Below are 27,402 nucleotides of genomic sequence, written 5' to 3' on the forward strand. Positions count from 1 at the left end.
TCACTCTGTTCACTGGTTTATTGAGATTTGGGGAGCTCCTTCCCCAAGAAATACCACAGTGCAAAAGGGACGCCACCTCCCGCCCCATAGGACCATCTGTCCATCTCAACAGTCAGGGGTGCCTTCCTTCCATCAGGATTCTCACCAACTGTCCACTGGAAGAAGCTCCCCAAACCTGCCCCCATTTCTTCTCCCTCTTGCCCCAGAAAAACACAAAACCAAAGGAAGCACTCTTGGGAGAGGATGATAGTGCATGGGGGCCAAGGGTGGTCCACGAGTGGGAAGGAGAAGGCGGAGAGTGTGAGCAGAAACCGGGTGTGACAAGGAGAGGATGTGGATGGCTCCACTAAGAGTGAACTGGGGGAAAGTGCATTACAATGTGCAGAGTGGGTGCATATGGCTCCGTTGTTAGGATACAATGCTTTTAAGGTGCAAAGGGAAGAGGGTAGACGAGGCAGCACAAGGGCACACAGGGAAAACCACGGGTAACCCTGGATGTGTGCACTAGGGAAGACATGCTAGACAAACAGCCCGCGTCTACCCAAACACTCCCTCACAAGGGCACACCCGTGACCGGAGATGGGCAGCGCAGTCACGAGTGAAGGAAATACAACAGAGCACGCGGGACCACAGGAAGGGTGAAGAAAGCACAGGTGAAACGCGTGCACGCACGTGAGCCGCTGGAACGAGCTGGGAGGGGAGGACACACGCGATGCTAAGTGTGAGCCCGCGGAGCGTAGGAGCCTGTGAGCCTTGGCAAGAAGGAGTGCCCTGGAGAGGCAGAACTGAAGAAGGACAAAGCTTGTGAAAGAGTGGAGGGGCAAGTAGGTTGGAAGGAGACCAGGATGGTGAGAGACATGAGGAGGCCCTGTTGGGGCAGAAAGAGCACTTGGGAGAGATCCCTGCTGGACCAGCAGAGCACAAAGGCCAGGGAGCTGCAGGGTTGGGGTTGCCGTGGCAACGAGACAGAGGGTGTCAGAAAAGAAAAGGGACCCGTGTACATAGTGAGGCGGAGGAGCCAGTGAGTGAGAAGCTTCAAGCCGGGTACAAACTGGAGAATGAAGTAGGGATATAAAATTATATGAACAAATGAGAGCGAACAGGGTCTGGTTCCTAGAGAACTGGAGACCCGGACGACCCCCGGGGACTCACTGCGGGGCAGGTATTTACAAGAGATGGGACTGAGTAGCGACTTCTTCCCACACGGGAGAGGGACCCCCTGCTTCCTCCCTACCCCCACCCTTCTCCTTTTCCCTCTCCCTCCCCCTACTGGCCTGTCCTCCCTCACACCCCCTTCCTCATTTGTAAAGCAGGTGGACTCGACTCCCATCACAGCTCAGCCGGTCGGGGGGCTCAGGGGGCCCCCTAGGCAGGCCCCCCGAGGGGTCTGGAGGTGTCGGAGGGTGGCGCCGGGAGCGGAGCTGCTGCCGAGACTGGAGCTGATGGCGCAGTTCAGAGACGCGCTCTTCTTTCTGGAGGAAGAAAACGATTGGGCGAGTGGGAGAAGAGGAAGTCAGGAAGGGGTGGGAGGAGGGAAAGGGAGGAAGGCAGAGAAATTGTGGGGGAGACGGAGGGGTAGACAGACAGAAGAAAGTAAAATGAGGCATCAGTGGAAGAACAAGGAGAGCCAAAAGAACACAGTGGGGCACGGGCTGAAGGAAAGAGATCAGGGAAATAAAAGGGGGGTGGGGGGGGCGTGCCCAGAGCTTCCGGTAACTGGGCACCCAGCTGGAACACCCCGCAGTCTGACACCACGCTGGGGCGCAGTGGACACCGTGGGGGCCTGCCCAGCTCCCTCTCACTGGAGAGTACCCTCAAGCCCCACACAGGCCACCCCAGCCCAGGGCCACCCCCTCGCCTCCAGCAGATAACAGCGCAGTTCGCCGTCCAGAGCCCCCTCCGTCTGCTGAGGCGACATTACCTTTCACATAAGCCCGGATCCTGGTGAGCACAGATCCTGGTTCTACCGTTTCCCCTTCCCTATCCTCCTCCACTCACTCCCTGGCAGCTTCCCCCTGGGTAAATCACATGCACCTGAACCCCAATCTCAGGCTTGGCTCTCCCTCCCCACGACCTGAGACATGGGCCTCCTCCACACCTCGGCAATGATCTTCTCCAGTTCCCGGTTCTCCTTCTCCAGCAGCCGGGACTTCTCCTCCTCGTTGTTGTTGGTTGAGGACCCTGTCTTCATGGTGTCCTGTGCCTCCGACTGCCACTCCCCTCGGGTGATCAGCCTGCGCATCTGTGGGCAGGGGTTTGGGACACAGATGGCTGAGCAGGGACTGTGTCAGCGATTGGCTGATGGTGGGTTGGAGTTGGAAGGAATAAAAATAAGAGGGACAAGCTGGGCTGGACAAGGGGTGAAGTGGGAAGAGGGGGCCAGGGAGCAGGGTCCTGGGAAGAAGGGATGGAGAGGACATGGGCAGGAGAGGGTGGGAGAACACCCAGCACCGCACCTTGGGCACGAAGAGCACAACCAGGGTGATGTAGGAGGAGAAAACTATGGCCAGAGAAGCAAAGGCGAAGGCGGCGTCCTGCTGGCTGGACAGGATCATGGTGACCGGGGCGGTGATGAGGCACAGGACCTGGGAGCAGAGCAGATCTGCGGGCTCAGACAAGAGCCAGGGTCTTCTTCCCCAGGAAGGAATCTATGAGGACAGTTTCCTGGGGGACTTTCCATTTGCAAAAGACCCAATGTTGGGATCATCCTCAACTCTAGGTTGAGAAGAATCCCAAACAGTCCCAAACCAGCACCAGCTCTAGGTCAGCCCCTCCCTCAAGGCAGGAACTCCCAGCATCTCTATAGGCACATCAGAGTCCTCGAGCATCAGTCAGTCTCTGGGCTTCCCTGGCAGGAAATCTCCATTTAGATTCCAGCCAGTGAACCTCAGACAAGTAATTTAACCAGTTTCTGCTTCCTCATTTATCTAGTGAGGATGCTATATCCACTTCTTTGGGTGATTGTGTGAAGATTAATGTGTGCTTATAGACTGGAAAGTGCTTTACAAATCTGAAGCATTAAAAAACATTTTAAGACTCCCACCCAACTGATCCCAGATCTAGCCCCTGATTCTTCCCAGGCTGCCCCATCTGGGTGGCTGTGGTCAGTCCCCGGGGTCAATGCCAGGTGTCCGGGGAGCTCACCGCCACATTGTAGATGGCCATGCCCACAGCCCGGTGGTCGTTGATCTTCTCAGTGGACACACTCTTGGTCTCATAAGCCAGAAAGATACCCAGCAGCAGCAACAGCCCCTTGTAACCATAGAAAATGCCTAGGATGGCAGGAAAGGGTCACCTGGACAAGACCTCCGTGCTCCATTCATTCCCCTCCTCTCTCCGCCCTTTGCCTGCTGCTGCTCCTTCTGATAGGTCCACAATGAAAAGGGGGCCTTCTCTCCAACCCGCCCCCTCTGACTTAGCCCACCCCTCCCTGTCCACTGCCCCCAGTGTCCTCCCAACTCGCCCACACCTCACTGCTTCCTCCTGGGACTAGGAGCCACGTCACACAGGAAGATGATGGTCGTGAGCAGCTGTCAGTCAGCAAGGGCCTGGGCCACACACAGTGCCTTACCCCTTTACCCTCCAGGAGGGAAGATGGCTTTCCACGCTGAAGGTAGGTTTGCCATTTGTGGTCATAGATCAGAGCTATGTTAAAAAGGCCAAAGAGGGCTAAACCTCACAGCCCTAGGCTTACTCGAGGTTGCTAACCAGACGGAGATGGTTTCAGGTCTGGAGATGAAGAAGAAGCCATCCCCACTGGTCCCTCTGCAGAATACAAGCCCTGCCTCATTTCTGCTTTAGACCCTAAGCTCCTCGCAGCAAAAGACCAGATATTCCCCATTCTCAGAAAAAATTAATACAGTGACAAAGAGGAGGACATTCAAACTAGGTTGACAGAGCCCTCTGCCTCTTTTTCCAAAGACAATTCTCTCTCCAAATCTACTGTCCTGGCCCTATTCCCCTGGCCTTTGTGGCATCATGCCCCTCCTCTCTGCTGCATCCCACACACCAAGCCACGTATTCATCTTCTTGGAGCTGCAGTGCTCCAGCTGAGGCAGAATAGACACGTCAATATCTTCCTTCGGTTCCTCCTTGGCAAAAGTCTAAGGGAGACAAGAAAGATGGTTGCCATCGTACCCCCAACACCCCACCTCTGCTCAGTCCCTGACTCCCAACTCTGCCCCCACTTTCCTATGAGACCCTCAATTATGATGCCAAACCCCACTCTAGGTCCGGGAGCACTTTCCGGAACACCTTGAAAGTGCTTGTTCCCTGATTTTTATGTTGCCTGAAAGCGTACATCCTTCTCAGATCCCCACCACTTCCTTTCTTTTGATGAATCCAGAGCCTCGAGGTAGATCTGCTGAGATGCAGGAGGCTGGAGAGCACCCACCACGGGCGCATCTCCTCCTCCAGACCACACGCAGCTCCAGAGGCTCTTCTACCAATGAGCCCCGCTCAGCCGCCTCACTGCAGGGCCTCCCAGTAAGTGGTACCTCAATGGTCCGGTGCAAGGGGTCCACAATCTGCCAGATGGCAAGGGTGACGACATCCATGCCCACCAGCAAGCCCACCGTGGCGTACAGCTTCCAGGGCTCCAGGGTCTGGGTAAACACACAGAGCACAGGTGTGTCAGGGGTTGGGGGATGTCCTCCTAGCCTCGAGAGCCAAGGCACTGGGGACCAAGGATCAGAAGCAGCTCACCTTCCTCCACTCCTTCTTTTCCTCCTTTTTCGTGAAGACTGTATGAACCCACCAGATCTTGGTGAACATGGAGCCATAGCCCAGACTAAAGCCCAGACCCAGGAGCCAGAGGCGGGCCTAAGAAAAGAGAGAGGGCCAGACAGGATAGCACGGGCAGCAGATGGGACTGCGGCCAGGACGGGTCAGGGCTGTAGGAGGGAACTGGTGATAGGAGGCAGGACGCAGCCAGGAGGGGACAGGGGGCAAAGGGGAGGGGAAAATCTCTCTACCTTTCACAAATTCCTCCCACCCATCTTCTCCTTTGCCACTAGGATGATCTTGCTTTAAAAACTCCAGGTTTTAATGGCCAGTCACTTCTGACTGTTCCCCAGTGCCTACAGGTTGCAGCCCACATACCTCTGCATGTGGCACGAGACACGGTCCCACCCACTTTCCCAGGCTCATCTCCCACCAGGCCCTCACCTACCCTACGCTACAGCCATGCTGAACCGCTCACTCACCCTTGATCTACTCTTTTTCATGTCTTTGCTACCCACATGATGTTCCATCTGCTCCAGGGGTAACCATTCTTTATTCCTCCAGCTGACAAAATCCCCTGCACACTTCAGTATTCAAATGCCACCTTTTGTGAGGCCCACACAACGACTCTGACTGGGAGCCGCTTTCTCTTTGCTCCCATATCTGATCCCCACTTCGATACCTCTTACAGGTCACTGCAGTTAATTGTCTGCCTCTCCCTCTGCATTCGGCCTCACTGGGGACAGAGAGCCTCTGAGGAACTGTAGGTGCATGTGTGTGCAAATGCCATGTGCATGGATGCTTGATGAGGACAGGCACAGGGCAGAGGAGGAAGGACTGAGGATGGGCAGGGCAAAGGCTGGGGTTCTCACCAGCAAAACAGAGCCACACAAATATCGCTGCTGAAGCCAGCCTTTTTCTGCAGCCCCAGAACCTTCCATGTACCAAGAGTCCCACAGGGCCTCCTCCCTGTGTAACACCGTTCCTTTCCCCACAACTCTCCCTGCTGTTGGTTCAGATCCCCGCCTCCGTCCTTCCAAACCGCAACGCAGGCTCCCATGGGAAGTCCACAGTTCTTGCTCTCAGCCCCCACACCACAGACAAGCCACCATTGTCCAAGGGTTCTCTGGGCAGACCCCCTTCCTTCCTTCGATACCTCCCTCCTCTTCTCTGCAAGGCGTGCCATGGCAACCTTGGAACTGACAAGGGAGCTACAGGATGAAAAAGTCTGGAGGCACAGAAAGAAGGGAGGGAGCCAGACAGAGACCAGAGGGGTGATATCAGGAGAAGGAACAGGGACAAGGGTCAGGAAAGACAAGAAGGAAAGGCAGGGGGCTGCCCAACCCCCCCTCACCTGGCAGACGAAGGGGAACTGGCTCCTCCCGATGTGGTAACCATCCAGCCCCAGGGGGAAGACGGCAGCTAATGCCAGGGAGCAGCCCACAGCAGTCAGATTATTCAGGTTGGGCTGTGAGTTCTGGATATAACTAGGGCAGAGGCGGGAAGGGTGGGAGAAAGAGAGAACAGAATTACCCCTCCTCTCCAGGGAGGCTCAGCTCCCCAAACGGCCTGACCCCAACCTCAGGGCCGGAGACCAAGGCAGGCAGTCTGGAAGCAGACAGAGGGGCCTTGAGAGACAAAGCCAGCTGGGTCGTGGGCCAGCCAGGGGGCTGCAGAGGGCTCCTCCAGGCACAGGACCCTGCCAGCACACACTCTATTTAGAGCCCGCACTGCCTCACTCAGCCCCAAAGCCTTTTTTCAATTTTCCCATTAGCTGCTTTGGAGCAGGGATGAGAGTTATATCCGGTGTCCCGTTTTCGTTCCCAGTGGTCACTGGGAAAGCAATGGGTCAAAATGGAAACCTCAAGGGTGCACAGCCTCCGGACCTACACAGGTTTTCTTCTTTCTCCCTTCAAGCAACATGCTCATTATCTTGGAGAAGCAGACAGGACAGGGAAAACATCAGAAGAGAAACTTACCGGACGTGGGAGTTGTAGATGTTAAAGGACAGACAGACAACAGCTAGGACAATGCCCAAGCTGGAGAGAACGGAGACGGAGATAAAGAGTTTCTGTGACAGGAAGCGGAACGTCTTGATGACCAGGGTCTGGTCGGCTGGCGGAGACCCTCCTGCATGGCACGGGGAAGGGAGAGAGGAGGGGGAAGAGAAAGGAAGGAGGACAAAGGAAAAAAGGTGGGACAGGAGAAGGGGAGAAGGACAAGCTGCTGAAGGACACTCGGGGCTTAGCTCGGAGGACAGGGGGCCCGCACTGCCCTGAACAGGGGCTGCTGTGTGGGGAATTCTCATTGATGCTGGGGCTCTTGGGACGCAATCAGAAATGAGATGAGAAGATGGAGCTAGAGGCTGAGCTGTATCACCAAAGTTATAGGGGCCTTTTTGTTGTTGTTACTGGTTGCTCTTTTTGTTTTTTCTCTTTCTTGCAGCAAAGGAAAATGGAAGGGAAAGAAGGGGATACTGAGAAATAAATCTTACGAGGTCTCTTACAACTCGAATCAAAAGCTGCACAAGACAATCAAAGAATCATAAAGCTAATGTGCCTCAAAGTAGCTATTGGTCTCCTAACCTTAGGAGGCACTGAACAAAAAAAACTAACCTGTGATTTTAACCCTGGCAGGATGATACTCCCAAAGGTGTTTTGCAGTAATTATTAAAGAAGAGCTCAAACTTGCCAAAGAGTTTACAAAAAGAAAGAAAAAAAAAAGACTAACTTCAATTTGCTTAGCTTTAAAAAAAAAAAAAAAGTGTAATTTAGGCCACGCAGCATTTATAGCAGTACAGAACACTGTCCTAAATTCAAATTAGAAAAAAAAATTCAAAACTCCAGCAGTGCGAGAACCACTCGATTTCAGCTGGGCAGGGCGGACAGCAGCTGGCTTCCATGGCTTCGCCTCCCCTCCATCCTTCAGATGCCAAGCCTTTGATCAATAGAACCTGCCTTTTGCCCACCTTGAGTACCTTTCCCATGTCCTATTATTTAACCCATCAGGCACACAAAGAATATAACTGCTTCCTTTTTCTCTTTAAAAAGCACATTTTAGCAGAAGACAATTAAATGAGGTTTTGCATCCTCTCCTACAGTTTAAGCAACCCTTTTCCTGACAAAGATGAAGAGGCAACTCTAGGCGTGAAGTGGCTGGTTCAGACACATCGAGGCACCAGAACATCTGGGAAATCCAAATGGAGTTTCCACTTCCCACCCTCTCCCTCTAATCCCCAGTTACCCCAGCAATGTACTATTTTTAAGAGAGCATTGCTACCACCCCGCCTATTCCCTCTCCAGTTACACCAGTCTCCCCTACCCACAACTCAGAGGTGTTGTTCCCTTTCTCTTAACCCCAGTCCCTGGCCCATCTCCCTGGCACATTTCAACCTAATGGCACCTGCCCCTCATTCAAACACCTGACCATTTTTCTTTATTGTTCAGGAGGGGTTGAAGGATACACTTACCAATCCACTTATCCGTTTTGGACCAGGAAAGATCATCCTTGGTGCTGTCATAATAGCCGATCTTCTTGTAACTGCCACCTGGACGGAGGAGCATAGGAGTGACCACAGATGGGTGAAAAGCTCATTTCAGGCATCCTCAACTTCCCACTGCCCTAAAGTATTCCCCATGGTTGTATCGAATTCTCCCTTCACTTGAGCCCCTGAAGGATGCTTGGAAGGACCTGGGGGTGGGGAGGTCGCCTGAATCAACAATCTGACTTAAAAGCACTGTAAGGTGGATGCCAAGGCGACGCAAATAAATCAGAAAATCTTATATGTTTAAAGCCCTTCAGTGAAGAAATCTCCGCAGTATGTCTGCCGCCCATTCCACAGGCTCACACCTCTCTCAGCAAGACGTCTCTCACTGTGATTCTGGCTTCTAAATCTTTAAACATGTTTCAGCTTATTCTCCCTCTCAAGATAGACAGAATCACAGGATCTATTTTCCCAGAGGCTTTCATTTTAATTTTAGAAATTTCTCTTCCGTTGACTTGGCTTCTCATTTCTTAGACAAGTTGCATCCGCCTCTTAAAAAGCCACAAAGTGAAATTCAGTCACTGCTAAGATTTCTAGAGCTGCCCCAGTTACCATAACTTTTCCTTCTAAAGCCATTTCACACCCTCTTTGACCCTGGCTGAAGTCCATTCCCTCTTGTCCTGGTTACAAAGAAGATCTGAGAGGACGTGGGAGGTGGGGGAGAAGCAAAGAAAGAAACTTTTCACAGGAGGCCAAGAAGTAGTTCTTTTGGCCATGCTGTGAGAGGCTGAGAGTGGGGTGGAGTTGAAAAACTAATTCAGAAGTTTTGCAAACCCCTCAGTGTGCTAAGTTATAAGAAAATACCATCTGGAAAATCCAAACTATACGTACTGCAGAAAAGTCAGGAATAACTGCTTCCATGTCAAGGAAATGCAGTGGATCCCCTTTATAAACAGCACGTTTCCTACATTTGGCTTTTCTCGACAAGCCATGAACCACTCAACTCAAGCCACCAGAGGGAAATTTCTCAAATTAAAAGAGGGACCACTGGGGGAAGAGAGTGGCTGTTTTCAATCTGCATGCACCTTTCAAGGACACAGCCACTGCAACTCAAAGAAACCCACTCATAGCTAAGCTTTTTATAATCATCATTATTATTTAAAAGCTTGATGAACACAATTAGAAGAGAGGGCAGCAGGTGGGGAGGCACCAGGACAATCTTTTGATGTCTCCTGATGTTCCGCTCCCAGGGGTGTCTCAGCCCGGCCCCAGCCTGTCCCCTCCTGGCCTCCCCTGACCCCTCAAGGCCCTGCGCTCACCCTGCAGCTGCTCGATGAGTGTCCATGCCATCCGAGAGCCGCTGGCATCAAACACCACATGGCCCTGAGGGGGAGAAATATGTGGAGGAAGGTGAAGGGGATAAAAGCACAAGAGAAAAGAGAACATAGGGACTCTTTGAATCCTTATGTTTTTGATGTAATTGAGCCTCTGAATGAGTTCTATTTATGGCATTTGCCTGCATATAGGACACACCCCAGATGCCCATACCCTAGATTTTAGAAACATCAACCTTTTGAAAAGAAGCCTCACCCAGGAGATTTGAATGGGAAAACTCCCCAGAGAGAGCACCAGGGGGCCTGGCTTCTGGCTGTGGGACAAGAGCAAGTCATCAAATCCCTCCAGACGCCAATCTCCCCACTTTATAAGGAATAAGATGATCATTCAGACTGCTTCCTCTTTTAAAATCCTGTGATTTTCATCTGACTCATAAATACCTGGAGTGAAACGAACTGAGAGGAGAGGTTGAAAGAAATGGAATGTACCACTTCTTTCTAGTCTTTTGTGGGGTTTTCTGATTTGGGGGTTCCTGCTTCCCTGGTCTGAGACTGCTTATTGCACAGAAGCAACTGAGAGAGACAGAACACATGTTTCCAGGAGAAGGAGCCTCCGAGAGGGCTCCCTGGGTGGGAGGACACAGGCGTGCAGGGAGGGGCTGTAACTCACAGAGACACCCTCGAAGGATGAGGAGTTCATTGCCCGGTAGATCTGGTCAGTTATGGTCTGGTTGTTGTAGTTGAAGTCTTCCAGGCGCACACCCGAACGGCCACCCCCTCCGGACGTCTTGTTCAGGGCCAGTGCCAAGGCCCAGATGGCATCGTACGCCAGCGGTGCCTCCTGGAAGCCTCCCGTCTCCTCAGGGTGTCTTTTTAGTCGCTTGGTCAGTTTCTCCACAAACTCCTGGGACGTCTGGGGAGGAAGAACAGGAGGAAAGGATTGGCGGGGGTGGGCATCTGATTCTGGCTCTGAGACTTGGACTTGAATGGATGGTGTGTGTTCATGTCGTCACACTGAGCGTATGAACATTCAGAATCTTCAGCTGTGCCTGTGCATCTGTCTTAGATCAGAAGCTGCTAGATTAGAGCCGGGGTTGGCTGGGTCCAGCGGCTTTCGTGTGTCCGGCTGCTGGCTCAGAACTGCACACAGAGGAGTTTAATGAACAGACGCTCCGCGTAACGAATGGCAAAGGCTAGAAAGCAGAGAGAGGGCGAAGCAAAGATGTGGCTTCTCCAGGAAAGAGCTGCAGCACTGACATTCTCGCAGCCGTCAGACCTTCTCAGTAGAGCCGACGAAGGAGCTAACAGCTCCTCCAGTTCTGAGAGAGCCCAGAAAAGGTGGCACCGCAGCCTTCCTCACACTGCTCATCACCCGGGAAGACTTTTCCTCAGGGCGCTAACTTCCTGCCATCCGCATGCCAGCTCAGCTCACCGTCTACTGCAGGATTTTCAGAAGAGCAAGGACTGCAGCAGTACCCTCACCTGTTTGAAGTCCACCATTCAGTCCCCATCTACACCCCTCCCAGCCCTCCGTCTTCTCTCTCCAAGAAAGCTAAAAAGAATAATGGCTCCTTTAACGGTGTCGTGAAATGGATCAAGAAACCCAAATTTCTATACCTAGCAGTAACAGTGTTTGGCTAAATAACTGTAAGTAAATTGCTTGAATTTGGGGAAATGTCTCCCCTAACATAGAGAAAGTCACATCTGCCCTTTCTCACCTCCCAGAAACCATTCGAGGAAAGGCTCAGTGGCCACCGGTTGGCAAGGCACAGGTCATACACAGGGCACCACCCGACTTTGTTCAGATTCGGTGTGTATTGACCTACACATACTCTAATGAAGGAATGAACAATAGATAAAAATCTTTGTTCCCTGTACCCTGCTCACTTTTCTTTCTATTCAACTTTCTGGAGACACAGGGGACTGGGAAATGTAAGGACAGGCCATGTGGTGGCTGGAAACAGCCTGGGCTTTGAAGACCGGCAGGCCTGGGCTCTGCTCCCCTTGAGGACAGGACCAGGGTCTATTTCGCTCTTAGTCCTCAGCATCCAGCACTGTGCCCCGTGGTGGACAAAGAGTAAGTGTCCACTGTCTTATAGCAGTGAAAATACTCTGTATGATACTCCAGTGGTGCATACACGTCATTATAATTTTGTCCAAACCCACAAAATGTACAACACCAAGAGCGAGCCCTCGCCTAAACTAGGGACTTTTAGTGTTACTGATATGTCAACGTAGGTTCATCAACTGTAACAACCACTCTGGTGGGGAGCGCTGATAAAGGGGGTAGCTAGGAACGAGTAGGGCAGACGTCATAATGGGGAAGCTCTGTATCTTCCTCTCAATTTTGCTGTGAACTTACACTGCTCAAAAAAAAAATTATAGTAAGTCTTTAAGAAAAATGTTCATTGGTTGGATAAATGGAAGAATGGATTCTAATTCTAACTAATCCACCTACCTACTGTATAATCTCAAATGAGTTATTAACTGCACGAGTTAGTTATTCAGCTTTAAAATGGGAATGATATTAACTACCTTGAAGAGTGTTAGTATAAGGATAAAATAACAGCATGTATAATATGCTGGGTATAAAGTAAGTTACATTTTTCCTTTGTGAATTTCCCTGTCTCTCACCTCATCCTTGTTATTAATATTCAGATCTATAATTCCAGACCAATGTTTCAAATCCTGTATCTCCAACTATCTTAAGGCATTTGTAACTATGTAGTCAATAATCTAAAATTAACAATATCTAAGACTAAGCTCTATTTTTCTTCACTCCCAACACTCCCCAGGACATGAGACTGAAACCTTAGAATCACATTAGACTCTTTAAATCACAAAGTCCTCTTAATTCTTTTGTTGAAGTGTTTCATTAATATCATCCCTCCTTACACAGAAAAATGTTATAATAATTATGATAACAATAACAATATCTAACATTTATATTGTCCCTACTATGTATCTTTTCTAAGGTACGTATATCAACTTATTTAATTCTCAAAGTATCCAATGAGGTAAACACTATTATATGCCCACTTTAGAGATACAGAAACTGAGGCACAGGAAAGTTTCACTTGCCTGAAGTTATACTGCTAGTACATGACAGAGCTGGGATTCAATCCCATTCCAGGTCCATACTCTTCCCAACTACTTACTCCACACTGCCTCTGCAGGCTGAAAGGCCTCTCTCGGCAGAGCACCAGCTTGGCAGACAGCAGCTAGGCTGAGACCTTCTGAGTAATCCTTCAGCCTCCAAGTCCATCCAACCTTCAGCTCAGAGTAAGCACTGCGTCCAAAAATCACCCAGATGGGAAAGGAATCATGTGCTCTGCATGGTGCTGTCCCCTGCCCAGATTCTCATCCTCCCCGCCGCCTCCAGGTCACCACCACTACCACTTGGCCACTGGGGGCACCACTGCCCCAACCCATGACTAAAGTTACAAAAAAAATCTTTCCCCTTTAGGTCAGTAAAGATGTTTGTAAATTTTCAAATGGAAATGTCACTAGGCAGCTTAAGGAAAATTGAACAACAACAAAAATTCCACAGCCCAGAGAAATTAGTGCATTAACCAAGTGCAGATTTATGATCTTAATTTTTTAACAGCTGTCTCTATATGTGAGACTAAATGCTCAACAGTGATCTAAAATGTGTATCCTGAGTAGCTTCATATTTTGTCTTGTACTCAGGTTTGGTGGGACCTGTATTCCAATCAGAATTTATCCACAATCTTATCCCCAGGCAAGCTACCTCATACCTGAGCTCTCTTACAGCTCTAACCCAGAGCTATATTTCTCCAAAACCACTCTAACCCACTCTCCCATATCTGGCTCCTAAAAACTCTGTCTAAACCAAGGTTCCCCAGCGCCGCACCACTGACATTTTGAGCAGGATTATCCTTTGTTGTGGGAGACTATCCTGTGCATTGTTGAGAAGCATTCGTGGCCTAGGTACCAGTTAGCTACCAGCTGTGGACAACCAAAACTGCCTCTACACATTGCAATCTCTGATTAAAAACCACTGTTCCTATGAAAATGAATGTATGTATGTCCATGTATGACTGAAGCACTGTGCTGTACACCAGAAACTGACACAACATTGTAAACTGACTATACTTCAATTATAAAAAAAACACACACCACTGTTCTAATAATCCTCGAAGTGCGGTCCCCAGAGCAGTAGTACCAACATCCCCAGGGAACTTGTTGAAATGTTAATTCCCAGTCCCCACCCCAGACCCACTGAATCAGAACTTCCAAGGGAAGAGCCCAGTCGTCTGTGTACTAACCAACCTTCCAGGTGGTTCACAGAAGCTTGAGAACCACTGATCTAAATGTAAGGCCATCCTCTCAGTGTGGAGGCTCTGGGCCATAGGCTCAACTCTTGCTTCTGATCCATTTGTCTTGCTCCTATTTGATTCATCTATAACCTCTTCTCTAGTCAGTTGTTAAGACTGCTTCTACCCTCTGAAAAATCTTGGCCTCTTCTTCGAGCATTTTAGGCTACCAAACAAACCTAGTGACACCCCTAGGCCTCAAAGGCAGGCACCATCTTTCTCTAGAGACCAAGAGCCAGAAAGAGACTCGTCAACTCATCCTGCTCCAAAAGTCCAGATGCCCCCTTACACCCCCAGCCAAATCCCTGTTTCCTATCAGAGGTTCCTCTAGTTCTCTGCTACGGGGTAGAAGCCACAGTTGGCAGGTCCTAGACTCAGGGCACCAACAAGCCTTTCTGGCTTCAGTTACTGGCTCCTCTGCTTCCCTGGGTTCTCAAGGTCAACTCACCAGTCAGGTGCTCTACAGAGAAGTGACCTTGCAGAATTTTTCCACTGTATTTCTCAACCAAGATGCCTTAAACATAGAGTCCCTTGGAAATGTCCCAAGACAGTGTCCACAATCAGAGTACACACGGCAACTGACCCATCACCATCCACTGCCAGAATAAACCTTCTGAATCTCCTTTCTCCATTGCTCAAAAACTGCCATCTGCTAAACAGTGTTAGCTGATAAAGTACAAGCTTCTTAGTGAGGCTTCAAGGTTTTCCATGGGAGGTGATAGGGCAGAGCAGGTTGGAGCTGGTTTCAACTAGGATTCAATTCCAGCTTCACCACTCAGTAGCTGGTGACCTGGGATAAATCACTTAACCTCTCTGAGCCTCAATTTCCAGGTATATAAAATGGAAATGAAAAATCTACATCAGAGTGTAGCTATGAAAATCACTGAATTCAAGTATCTAAGCTCCTGGTTTGCCACCTAAAAGCAATTATCACTATAGCTTTTTAAAAATAAGATAGTCAGATGGCTTTACAACCACTCACTCGCCCTTAGCATGCTCTCCAAAGCAAGAATTCCAGACTTGGGGCTACACTTGGTATAATAAGCAGACACAAGGTTGCCCTCTCAAGCTCAGCCAAGATTCCTGTACTCTCTGTGATGTAGTGCTGAGCAAGAGGAGTCTTCCCATCGCACCACTCCCTACTCCCTGTGCCCCCCTCACCTGGAGGCTGATTCCCACATCAGAGAATGTGTCTTTTAACTTCAGGTCTGTCACTAACCAGCTGTCTGGGGCTAAATGATTTCAAAAGTCCCTTCATCTAAAATTCTGAAAGAGAATCATTTCAAAAGCATCAAGGGCCAAGCTAATTGAGTATCAATCAGGAGTGAATATTCAGCAACTCTAAAGTGCTCTGGAGTCACCAAGAAAATAAAATGCTTTTGTTTTTTCCAGGAACAGCGCTCCTGTAAAGGTATGCTTGCGGATACAGCATCTACATTATCATTAACGCCTCTCCCTCATTTGACTTCTTACCAACTGCTCCTTGTTTCTATGGTAACAGCCCTGCAACTCATCAGGGCCCACTGAACATACCACTCTCATTACTCCCCCTTTCCTGCCCAGGGAAGTCACAGCAGAGGTGGAATCCACAGGAAACACACAACAAACAAATTCAGGGTAGACAGAGGCCCCTTGCCCCCTCTGTATCTCCAAACTCCACACCTGCTCCCCTCTCCTGAGAGGCCCCCTCAGTCCCCTCCACTGGCCCAGGTGCCAGCTTCTAAGCCCTCACGTGCTCACCATGTTGGAAATGCTGCGGGTGTTGGCAGGGTTCAGCATGACGATCTCAGTGGTGATGTGGCCCTCCACCGCCTCCGTCATCTCGTCCACTGTGCAGTTGATGGACGGGTCATAGATCTTGAACCAATTGTCAGCGTACCACCCAATGAGGAACCAGACGTATTTCTTCCCAAAGAGCCGCTCCTTGTACACCTGAATGCAGACGAAGAGGAGGGCTAGGTCTTTGTTTCATTTCTCTGTCATTATCTTACTTGATACTATTTAGCCTCTTAAGATTCAAAGAAGGGCAGAGAATTGAAAAGAGACATCTACATGTTTCGGGGGAAGTAGGAAAGTCTCCTCCTCCTTCTAAGTCCCCCAAACCCCACCTCTACTTCTAAGTGGTCTTTTCCAGTCAGACAGGAAAGATAGGATTCACAGGCTCCTCCAGAAACACAAAGCGATAGGAAAATGAGGCCTGGAGCAAGTGTTCTGTGTGTGAGAAGCCAAGATGTGGAGTCAGAGCCAATAGACAGGGATCTCATATTAATCCTCACCTCTGATCATTTGTTCAGAGAGGCAGAGAGGAGATCCCAGGAGACACCCAGGGCAAAGAGCCCACCCAGTGCCCCTCCCTCCTCATATTCCAACTCCACCTCACAAAAAACTTTCCGGGCTTCAGTCTCATAGAAAAGTCCCACGATGATTCGGGCATCCTGGCGCTACAGAACAGAGAGAGAATAGAGCTCCTGAGGGACGCTGGAAACGCCAGAGGGACCAAGCCAAGCGCTTTCACAGCTTTGATTTCCCGTCCCAAAGTGCTTAGTGCAGGGTTCTGCTCAATGGGTAGTGGATAAATGTCAACTGGAAGATGGAGCTCAACTTCCCCAAGAGATGCTACTGTCTTGCAGAATCAAAATTATGTGACGTGATGCTGGTACTAGCTAACACTCCGCTGGTAAGCAAATTGCAGTATGTAAATGGACCAAATCAACACATTGTATACCTTAAACTTGTACAACATTATATGTCAACTATATCTCAACACCCAAAAAAGCAAGCTTTCCCTGCCTGACTCTCCTTTCCAAACCACCACATTCTCCCTTTCCCCAGCCCGGTCCCTTCGCAGGCTAAGCCCACCACTCCCGGCCATCCCACCTTAAGGTTTTTGACAGGCACAGCTGGATCGGAGAAGAAACTCTGACGGAAAGTAATCTCGATTCCAGCTTCCTTCACTCGTTCCTCCAGGTCGTCCAGAGTCTTGGATGGAGATGAGGAACAAGTAGAAAAGGCACAGGGTGCACAATGGGGTAAAGGCTGGAGGTGTTACTGTATATTCAGAGCAAAGGAAGAGCAATTCTGAACCTTCCTTCAACAGCTCTGTCCCCGGTGGGAAGCGTTCAAAGAAAAGCATCTGGAGTCTTAAGATGTGGCTTCTGACTGGGAAGGTGCTTAGTGAGCACCCCCTGAGGGCCTGTGTCCGGGAAAGTCACCCATCGCCCCACTCCTACTCAACAGCAAAAACGGGGGAAAGGAAATCAAAGGAACCAGGAAAAGTTGAAGCAGAGTCTGGTACAGCCAGGATGATGTCAACCTCAAGAGGCAAGTGGGCAGACAGACAGAAGGATCAGAGAGTGTCCTGAGTCACTGAGAGAAGGTTGGGGGAGGATTAAAGGGCCGCTGAACATGAGTGTGAATAGAGGACCCAAAGAGTAGAATAATAACAGAGAGCAGGTGGGCTTCTTTAGGTACAGAGCCAGGTATCTCCTTTCTACCCCCGGAAATCCCCCTCCCTGCCCCCTTGTAGGTGCGCATCTTGCTGGCAGAGTCAGTTACCAGGCCATGTATGTGCACTTGTCTGCCTCCCTCTCTCCCCTCTCTCTCCTTCTCTCCTCCCTCTCTGTACCCTCTGTTCCCATCACACACACATCGCCCCCTTGAGTGCCCTTGGAGTCTACCACTGCCCTAGGTTCTTATCTCATAGTCTTTCCCTTATTTTGCCTCAACTTTGGAGTGAACCTACTTTAACAGAACTGGATCATTTGGGGTCTATCTGTCTCAGGAACAGAGCATCAAAGCAGGAAAAAAAAAATCCTAAAACCAAAAAGTTGGAAAGGGTCCTGGAAACTCAACTCTTTCACTCCACTGGCTACAGGAAGAACATGCATTTAACCCACTCGGAATGCCTCTTTTAATAAAGAATCAAGGCTTTTGCCCCCAGATGAATTCCATGACCCATCTCTCTGCCCTGGGATTTGAGCGAAGGCCCCCTTCACCCTGTCCCTGCTCACCGAGGTGAAGACCTCAGTGGTCTGCTGAATGGTGGCGATCTTCTTCCAGCCCCACTTTTCGAAGAGTTTCACCCGCGTGGGATTGTGGAGTGTGGCTGACGGATGAGTTCGGAAGAAGGTAGGAAAGCGTTGCCGGTTTGACAGGGCTGGTGAGCTGGAGCCATAGGAAAGCTAAGAGAATAGGGACAGGCAGAGGGTGGTCATCACAGCCTCGCTAACGGCTCCTTCAACCCTTCCCCGCCTCTGGGCTCCTCTCCCTCACCCTCTCCAGCTGCCCTACTTCTCTGCCCAGGGCAGAGTGAGCCTCAGAAGCCCACACACCCCTCACCAACACGGTTCTCTTTCACTGATGCGACTTCCGTTCCTTCCGATGGGGAGCAAGGTCAGCTGCAGCCCCACCAGGCCACTGGTGCTAAGAGCCCAACTAGCTCGGGTCTGCGAAGGACTCTGAATCTTGGAAGCGGTCCTCTTAAATACAAGCCCGCAGTACACGCTCTCTTTAGGACAGCCCACCAGGGGCCAGCCCCACCTTCTGACCCCACGCACACTCACCACAATGAGGTTCCACATCCTGGCAGCCTCAGCCACGAGCGTGGAGACGGAGCTGCAGCCGGGCATGAGGATGATCTTGATAGGGTCGTTGTAGAGCAGCTCGTACAGGTACTTGGTGGCTTGGCCTGGGTCACACTGAACGAGGACGAGGACGGAGGGGAAGGAGGACGGAGCTCTCCCAGGGCTCCTCCCCTCCCTGCATGTCTTACTCTTTTCTTTTTCTCCAACCACCTGGTTACTTCCCCAACTATCCATCCCTCTGCTGAAACCTTTTTGTCATGATCACCATGTCTTCTTCCTGAGTCTCCTTTCCCCTCATTTTTGAAACACACTTCACTGTCTTGCACCTGGCGCCTTACCCACCCCCTCCTCTGCATCCCCTCCATCAGTATGAATGCAAACACTGCCTTCCCTCCTCCCAGTACATCCCCTAGCCCACCTTCCCTCCACCACCCCTCCCCCGACCCATGTTTCTATGCTTCAAACATCTGTGAGTAGCAAAGAGTCTGCAGGAATATGAATACATTTTCCCCAAGTCCCCAGGCAGCTTCCTTAAAGCCAGATTACGAAGAGTCCTCCCTCACCTCTGCACATTCCCTCTCCTCACCTGCCTTTTCTTCCTCCCTCTTCTCTTTTCAGGGCTAGAGATAAATAAACAGGAGAGAATAGGGACAAGGCCGCCAGGGGGTCCTGGTTCAGTGATCCTTGCCCTCCTGCTGCGCCCTGACATTTGACAGGTCCATTAGGTAAAAAGACACTGGGGGCGGGCGGAAGGGGCGGGGGAGAAACAAGATGAGAGGAGAGCTGGAGAGAATAAATAGAATGGGATGCTCAAGAAATCAGATGCTTTTAGGGGTGCCTGAAAGAGAGGGAAAGTAAACAATGCAGACAGCTTGAGAGTGGAAAGGCGTAATGGGAGGAGGGGAGTGGGGGGAGGGAGAGCCAGCCACGGGGCCCCCACTGCCTTTTCCCCTCCTGCTGAAACATGACATTTCAGAAGCTGCTGGAGCCCCAGAGGAAGTGGGGAAGAAATGGAAGCCAGTGGGGAGCCCGGGCAGAGGAGCCAGACAGGAGACACAGGGGATTGGGGAGGGTGATAGGGGGGCACAAATCAAAGGAAATAAAGAAGGCCCCCTAGAGTCTGCTCACTTCCCACTGAGGCCTGACATTTGGGACACGGTGGGAAGTTGGAGAAGGGGGAGCCAGGGGAGGCTGGACCAAAGAACCAGCTCTCGGCTGCCCACCCATCCCAATCCCTGCTGAGGGCAATGCTCAGTGTCTGCTTAACTGCGTGGTTTGAAGGTTCTGCATCTCTCCCACTTGGGCATCTTTGTGTATCTTTACCATTCTCACGTCCCACCCTCCCGCTCTCTCCCTGCATCTATCACTTCAGATCCTGCCCCCAGCTTCTCCCATGGACCCTCAGTGCCCCCTCCCTTTCTTGTCTGAAGATAAGGTTAATTGGAACAATGAGGACATATAAGAACATGTAAGATACAGACTGACAATGTACGCCACCACATTGTGGTGTCTCTTCTGTTTCTTCCTTCCTTCCCTGACTTCTCTTACATCCTTTTCCCCCTTCCACACCTTACTCAACACTGCATGTTCCCTCTGCCACATGATTCTCACCCCCTCCCCAATAGACTTCCTCTGTCCTCCCTCTCCTCTGCTCTGCAAGGATCCGGAAACGACACATTCCAGTTCGTCTGCTTTTCCATCTCCCCTTCGCTGTCTCTGCTATTTTCTCCTCCATCTCCCTTCTCTCAGGTCCCCATCTGCTCCCCAACACCTCCAGGGAATCACCTGTCATGGTGGATGAGTTTGAGCTCACACACAGGGCTCCCTAACTCCCTGCGATCCCCTGTCATAAAGCCTGCATCCCTGCCTCCCTGCCTTTCTCCCCGGATGCCCACCCCATAGCCAATTATTTCTCTTGTTCTACTAAGCTTGACTCCTCCATCAGAGCTGACCCTCTTTCTCTTCCTGCCTCTCCTAACATCTAATTTTTTCCCTGTGCCCTGCTGCTCTTCCCATAGGCATCCTGGGTTTAGCGAAACAGGACTTTAATTGGTAAAGATGCAGATACTTGGGACTCATCCCTGAGTTAGAATCTGTATGTATTTTTAACACACTTCTGGTGATTCTTAGGAACACTGAAGTTTGAGAATCACTGTGAAAGGGTCAAAAGGGATTTGAAGGTCCCTCTCCGAGTTCCTCAGAGTCCTTGTGCCTTCTTTTCCCCAAGCACCCTAATTTCAACCCCACTTCTGCCCCTTCTTCTCTCACATTCCTATTTCCAAGTGTAGAATTTTTCCACTGTTCTAAAGAGTGAACATAAAGCCCCAGTCCACCCTGGGTGTAAGATCACCAAGTCCTCGCCTCTGTACTAAACCTTCATGCTCCCCAATCCCTCAAGTCTGTAGGGCCACCTGTCAGAAGATAAGTTTGAGGCCCCAAATGTCCTTCCTTCCCTGTGCCACATTCTCCCCTATACTCCCAGGCATTCATGTAGGGGATGGGGTGGGAAAGGAATCTTGTAAGACTATCCCCTACTACCTCTGGACCCAAATTTTCTTACCTTCCCCCCCCCCCTTCCTTGCCTCCCTAACCCCACTTCCCTTTCCTTTCTCACATTTTAGAGGCCACAACAAAAGCCAACGACCACAGTATACCCCAGGATCTCTCACTGTCCTCACCACTCCTTCTAGTCTCCCTTCCCTACTGCCATTCTTTCCTGTTCTGTCTTCCCTGTATCCAGACTCCTCTCCATCCACATGCTCTTGTGGGGGCTCCTCTGTGGACCTCACATCACATTCATTTTCCTAGTGCCTCTGCCCATCTCTTGACCACTAGCCTTCTCCAACCACAGTATGCCTTATAGTCCCACATTCCAGGAATCCTCCACAGGGTTGGGGGTGAAGGGATGAGGAGTCAGGGAGGGCTAACAGCCACCCTGCTGTTTGTTGTGATAAATAAACTAGAGCTCTCAAGTCTCTCAAAATTTTCCTCACTGGGTCCCTCTTCCTTCCAGCTCCAACCTGCTGCCAAGATTTACCTTGTTACCATGGTAAATGTAAACCCCTGATCCAGCTGCCCGCCTGGTTCCCTCCATCCCCCAACCCACCCAACCCAGGGTTAGTTTACTCCCTGAAAGAACAGGATCGTCTGGTACCCTAAGCCCACTGACAATTTCTCCAACCTTCCACTCCGACACGGGTGGTTTCAAGGATCTCCGGGAGCAGAAGGGTCTGCCTTGCAGCGTGATTAACCACCTTGAACCTCTAGACCCTCATCTTGAACCTCCAGCCCCTGCGACTCTCCCCAAGACCCCCGCACCTCCAGCCTGTCTCCCGCTAGCCACACATGGGAGGGGTCAGCCTGGCAATCCCAGAGCGACTCAGACTAAGGCACGTGCAGCTGGCCCCCTGACCCGCAAGCCCTCACCTCCCACCCACTCCCGAGTCCGGGGCTACCTTGCTGTCGTGGTGGATGAGCTTGAGCTCATAGTCCGGCAGGATGTCCCTGCGGCTATTCACGTCCTCGAGCGCCATCTCGACCGCGGGCTGGCAGGCCTGGCCCCCCGGCCAGCCCCCGCTCATGGGAAACAGCGCCCCGATGTACACTGCGCGCCGTTCTGAGGAGGGGTGCGGGGGGACCCGCGGGTGAGGCCGCGGGAGATGAGGGGAGTGGGAGGCCCACACCGGAGCCACCCCCGCCGCCATCACCACCAGGAGCAGCTGGGGCCACCCCACCCAGGGAGAGGGGGCCCCCGGACCCATGGCAGGGGCGGGGGTAGCTGCTTGGGGAGGAGGAGGAGCTCAGGGGGGACACTTTTTCTGGGGAGGGTTGCTGAGGGGATGTCGGAGAGGCGCCTCCATCCCTGGTTTTGTGCGGAGGAGGGGAATAGGGCCTCGGGGAAGCAGGGAAGCCTGGCTTCCTACGGCCCCCACGGCTTTCGCTCCCGCCACCGCCACCGCCACCGCGGACTCTCCTCGCGGACTGACTGACCGACCGAGGGGAGGAGGAGGAGGAGGGAGATGAAGGGCTGGGAGGGGGCTCTGACGTCACGGGCGGCGCGCGGCAGTGGGGGTGGGGGGGCAGCGTTAGGGAGGGAGGAAGGGGGCGGGGATGAAGGCCAGCGCTTCTGTGGGAACTACCCTCCGAGGGGAGGGGAGGAGAGGGAGGATGCGACCCCTAGGGTGAAAGGGATGGACGAGAAAGGGAGGAGTCCCACCTAAGGGGAATCTAGGGGAGGAGGAAAGAGGGGAAGGGGCGTGCCAGGAGGGCGGGGTGGGCGGAGGGAGGCCGAAGCAATGAGCAGCGAGTGATGGAGAAGGGAAAGACGAGAGTGGGACGCAAGAGAAAAGGGCTGGAGCCTGAGTGTCTTAATGGGGGTGTGAATAGATGGGGTGAGGGACTGAGGGTGCTGACGGAGAGGGTGAGGGGAACAGTTTTGGAGAGAGAGAGTTGGGTGGAGAAGATGCAGGGCTGAGCCAAAGAGGGGTGATGGGGAGAGAGACGGGAACACGGGGCTGGGAGGACAGAGGCTGAGAAGGAACTGAGATAAAAGAGAAGGGAAAGGGCGCAGGGAAGGAAAGGATGTGGGGAGGATCTGAAGGAGGGAGAGTGAGGCCTGAGCTGATGGAGTCGACAGGTGAAATCCTAGGGCGAGGGCAGGCAGGAAAAGGTTCCAGAGAAGGTCGGAAGGAACCCCACAGGGGAAGACGGGGTGGAAGCTCAGGGTCTCCCAGCACCCTGCCGCCCCCTGCTGGGGCTCTGCCATTTGGCAGAAGCAGAGTCTGGAAGGAGGCGGAGCCGAGGAGAGTGCAGCCAAGCAGGGAGATGGGAGGGACCGCAGCCTCGCAGAAAACCGAGACAGGAGGCTGGAAACAGGTAGGGAATGAAAGGGCTGGCCGCGTACTGGGGTGGGGGTGCGGGGGAAGGCGGGGAGGACGAGAACCCATAGCCTGGGGACAGAATCCCTGGGGGAGGAGGGTGAAGAGTAAGGGGAAGGGGCTTGCAGTGCACGCGAGAAGGGTTTCCGATCTCACCTGAGTGTGGCGTTCGATTCACTGGCAGCAGGAAAGACGGGGATCAGAGAAGAGTTACCAGTGGCGCCCAGCTTCCCAGGCCTGATCCCCAGCCCCCTCCCACACCTGTCCATGCCGAAGAAGACGAGGGGGAGCAGAAGCCTGCGTTTCTGAGGGGAGGGTGCCTGGGGATAAGAGCAAGGTGGGGCTGTTTGTCAGGACTTGTTGGTTTTCTTCTTTGATTTTTTCATAGGACAACAGAATTTGAGACAGGAGGGCCAACAGCTAAGACATGGGCAGAAATTGCTCTCATTGAATCTAGATAGTATAAAATCGGGGGTCTCTCTTTAAGAGAAAAAAACTACAAAGGCGTTGGTTTTAAGCTGTTGAAATAGCTTACTTTTGCAATGTTTACAAAAACCTATGACCATGTGAACACATTATTAGAACCCTCTATGTTATTAGAGCACAGGAAGAGGCCTCTGTAAATAAAGAACCTTGGGGCTTAAATTTCATTAGCTTCATAGTGAATCCCTCCCCTCTCACCGTGGGACTTACACTTGCCAGAATGGAATGGTAAACTACAAGCAGAATAATTAAGTGAAGTGAGGAAAGCCAGGTCCAGGGATCTTGAAAGAGTTTACAGGGGTAGAGGAAGCAGGAGCTATGCCTGCATCCCAGGAGAGAAGGCTGCAGAGGGAGAATGTGGGTGCCCAGGGGGAAGTCTGCAGAACTAGATGGTCAAAAAAGGTGGTGGACACATGTCAGAGTCCCTTGGGGAATGATGGAGGTTTTCTGGGAAGTCTAGAAAAGGACTGTCCTCTTCCCAACCTATCCCTGGACTGTCCTTAATACTCTGATAGTCCTGCCTCCACGTTCATGTCTTTTTACTTTTTACCCTGGTAATTTTCCATCCCGGATATTCTTTCCAGTCTTACCAATTTTTCTAAATGTGACATGTGATTTATTTCTGAGTCTTTACAATAATTCAAGTATATGATGAGTGGAGAGGAATCAATTTTAGGAGAGGGTTATGCATAGAAAATTCTAAGTTTAGACAAAGGAACTCAGGCTGGGGGAAACTGGAATATTCAAACCTTAAGAAGGGTGATGGAGGGTGAGATTCGTAAAGGAAAAGAGAAAACGTGAGACCCAAGAATTGGGAGCAGGGGGGAGATGTTAAAAAGAGAAAGGTAAAGAAGCCCCCAACATAGGTAAAGTGGAAACGAGGGGTGGGGGGGAGCAGCAGGAGGACGTTTGAGGCAGGTGGATGGAGGAAAGAGTTGGGCATTCACCTCTGCCTCCCCAAAGCCCCCCATTTTGTATAGTATCCTGTTCCCCACCCCATCCATTCCCACCCCACTCCCATCCTCTCACAAGCATCCTCATCAGCTGCATGCAGGCAGCTGTTCCCCTCACCCTGGCAGTGGGGCTTGGGGGTGCTCCACTGGCCCTGACTACAGATGCTCCGGGAGCTGCCCACCAGATGGAAGTCGGGGTCACACCGGAAATCCACCCGGGCTCCGTCCAGAGCTGGGAGGTCCCCACCCGTCAGGAAAACCTTCCCACTTTCCAGGGTCAAATAAGACTTGGAGCAGATTCGGACTGTGGAAACAGGAAAATAAAGAGAGAAGCGAGTTGGAGAAGCCTTCTGCCCCTTAGAGAGCAGGGAGGGGGCTCCGATCTGAGTTTGGGTCCACAAGCATCCTACTCTGCAGGAAATCAGATGTAAACATGATTCACTTCTCTAGTTTCCACTCCCCCCTTAGCCCTGTAAGCATCCACACGGGAAAAAAAAGGAAAAAGGAAAAAGCATTTCCATCATCAGAACCCAAGATGGAGCTATAAGCACATAAAATGGGATCTCTTCAAAGTCAGCTACAGTGGGTGGTTCTCTGGCTTTGAGATGTGTGGCTGTATGTAACTTTAGATGCACAATCAGATTTGCCTTATTATAGTTGGCTTTTATACTCAGGATAAACTGGGTTTTATTTGGGGGGTGTATGGTCTCTGCATTGGAGACAGGTATTCAAAAATGTGATGAAACTATTTTAGAATGTTTTTGCCTCATCTGCCACGAATAATCCTCAAAGAGATGAACTCACAAGATGAATAACCAAGTTATTTTCCCAAATGGTCAGTGGCCTCATGAAGGGAGGATGAAATGAAATGTGCAGGCTGCTAACCTTACTGCCTCCAACTGCACACAGCAAAGTCCCTCTTACATAGTAGTCGTTTAGTAAATGTACTTGTGAGTTTGGTTACGCTGGGTTTAAAATGCTGACTTGCCAGCAACAATCCTAAGTTTGAGGCAGCAAGAATTGGCTTGAAGAGGGGAGAGGCTTTGTGAGGCTACTCACCACAGCGGCTGGGTGTGTCCATGTCTGTCCAGGAGCCGTTGGCCAGGCACTTTCGGACCTTGGGCCCCACCACCTCGCGCTCGCCCCGGCACACATACTCAATCTCATAGTCCACAGGAAGGAAGTTGATAGCCTTCACTTGGTCCCGAGTCAGGCCCCGGTACCTGATGCCCCCTTCCCAGGGTGGGTGTATGATCTGGCAACCTGAGGGGTGAGTCCAGGGAGAGGCGTAAAGAGAAGGATGGTGGCGGAAAATGAAAAGGCAGTCAGCAGCGGGAGACAGGGGAGCTCAGGGCGTGGTCAATGGGCAGGTAGAGGACAGAGGGGATGGGATGAGGTGCGAGAGGGTGGGAGTGGGGATGGGTACAGAACCCTGGGCTAAAGGACACAGCATAGGGAGCCAGAGCTAGGGCTAATCAGAGAGCCCACAAGTGGAAAGGGAAGAGTGCTGGTTGGGGTAATGGAGAAAAGTAATTAAAGTGTGAAAGGGTATGATACGCGGGTGAGTTTGGTAAGAGAGGACAAAGGAGAATCGGAGTTGAACTAGGATGAGAGGTGAAGGGGGGTCTTATAAGGCCACCTGGACAGCAATGTGGGGCCAAGAAAACAGCAGAACAAAGGTAGCAATGTGGGGCCAGGAAAAAGGGGTGGGGTTGAGGAAATGATGCGGGGTCACAGAAAGGTGGCCTGGTGTAGTGATGGGGGCAGAGAAAAGGCGTGCTGGGTAATAATGTGGGGTGAGAGAAAGGAGGTCAGGAGTAGTAAAGTGGGGCTGAGCAGACGGCGTTGCCAGGCCGGGATGCTATGTCGGGCTGACGGGATAGGAGACGGGGTGCACGAAAAGGGGAGCGGGGTGGAGGGGTGCCCGAGGTCGCGGGAGAAGGGTGCACCTTCGGAGGTGGCGTTGGGGGTCTGCGCCCCGCCCGCGCCCGGGGGGCGGAGGAAGAGCGGCGCCAGCAGCGACAGCAACAGCAGCAGCATCTGAGTGAGAGGCGGCCGTGAGGACCGGACCGAGCCCGGCCGGCGCCGGCCCGGACCCAGCAGGCGGCCCGGCCTCCCTCCGGTGGCCTCCAAGGCTCCGACCCGGCTCAGCCCGGGGACCGGGAGAGCGCCCCGCGGAGGAGGCGGGGGCGGAGCCCGGAGCGGGGTGGGGGGAGAGGAGGAGAGAAAGCCAGTCCCCACCCTCCTCCTGCCTCCCTCGGCCCCTCCACCCTCCCGGGACTCCACCTCTCACCACCTCCTCTACCCCGGCCCCCACGCCTCGCCCGAGCCCGGCATCCCCACGCTCCCCGGATCGGCCGCCTCGCCGCTCCCGGGTGCCGTCCCCACCGCCCCACCTCTCCCCCAGCCCCGCGGTCCCCGCCTCGGCCCTCCCCGCGTACCCCTCTCCGAGCCCCGCTCCCCCGGGGCCCTAGCTCTTACCTCGGCGCGCCGGCCCGGCTCCCCGGCTCTCCCGGGCCTCAAGGCCCCAGGCCCGGCCGCTCCTCCCCACTCCCCCCCTCCTCTCTCCTCCACCTTTCCCCTCCTCCCGTCCCTCCTCCCAGCGAATCCAGGCTCCAGCCCGGCAAGG

The 27,402-nt window shown here is 52.1% G+C and overlaps 1 protein-coding gene across 1 annotated transcript; it reads right to left on the reverse strand.

Moving 5' to 3' along the window:
* Positions 1-27,402, reverse strand: GABBR1 (gamma-aminobutyric acid type B receptor subunit 1). Its single transcript, XM_031435086.2, has 23 exons — positions 27,255-27,402; positions 26,723-26,813; positions 25,833-26,036; positions 24,892-25,077; positions 23,494-23,514; positions 21,916-22,076; positions 18,440-18,574; positions 17,888-18,058; positions 16,755-16,856; positions 16,253-16,318; positions 15,618-15,809; positions 10,211-10,453; positions 9,526-9,589; positions 8,192-8,269; positions 6,702-6,852; positions 6,077-6,209; positions 4,705-4,821; positions 4,497-4,604; positions 4,010-4,103; positions 3,145-3,272; positions 2,457-2,585; positions 2,099-2,242; positions 1-1,472 (listed from the first exon to the last, which is right to left on the reverse strand). Exons 2-23 carry the CDS (start codon positions 26,811-26,813, stop codon positions 1,299-1,301), a joined length of 2,892 nt encoding a protein of 963 aa, XP_031290946.1. The 5' UTR covers positions 27,255-27,402; the 3' UTR covers positions 1-1,298.

The sequence above is a fragment of the Camelus dromedarius genome, chromosome 19 (assembly GCF_036321535.1).
Source record: "Camelus dromedarius isolate mCamDro1 chromosome 19, mCamDro1.pat, whole genome shotgun sequence".
Classification (NCBI taxonomy): domain Eukaryota; kingdom Metazoa; phylum Chordata; class Mammalia; order Artiodactyla; family Camelidae; genus Camelus; species Camelus dromedarius.

Excerpts from the sequence above, each read along its gene's own strand:
- GABBR1 (XM_031435086.2), bottom strand. The coding sequence starts at position 26,813 with ATGCTGCTGCTGTTGCTGTCGCTGCTGGCGCCGCTCTTCCTCCGCCCC. Across the intron at positions 3,273-4,009 it reads GAAGATGAATACGTGGCTTG|GCATTTTCTATGGTTACAAG; the intron begins GTGTGTGGGATG and ends CTGCCATCCTAG. Across the intron at positions 2,243-2,456 it reads TTGTGCTCTTCGTGCCCAAG|ATGCGCAGGCTGATCACCCG; the intron begins GTGCGGTGCTGG and ends CCCTGCCCACAG.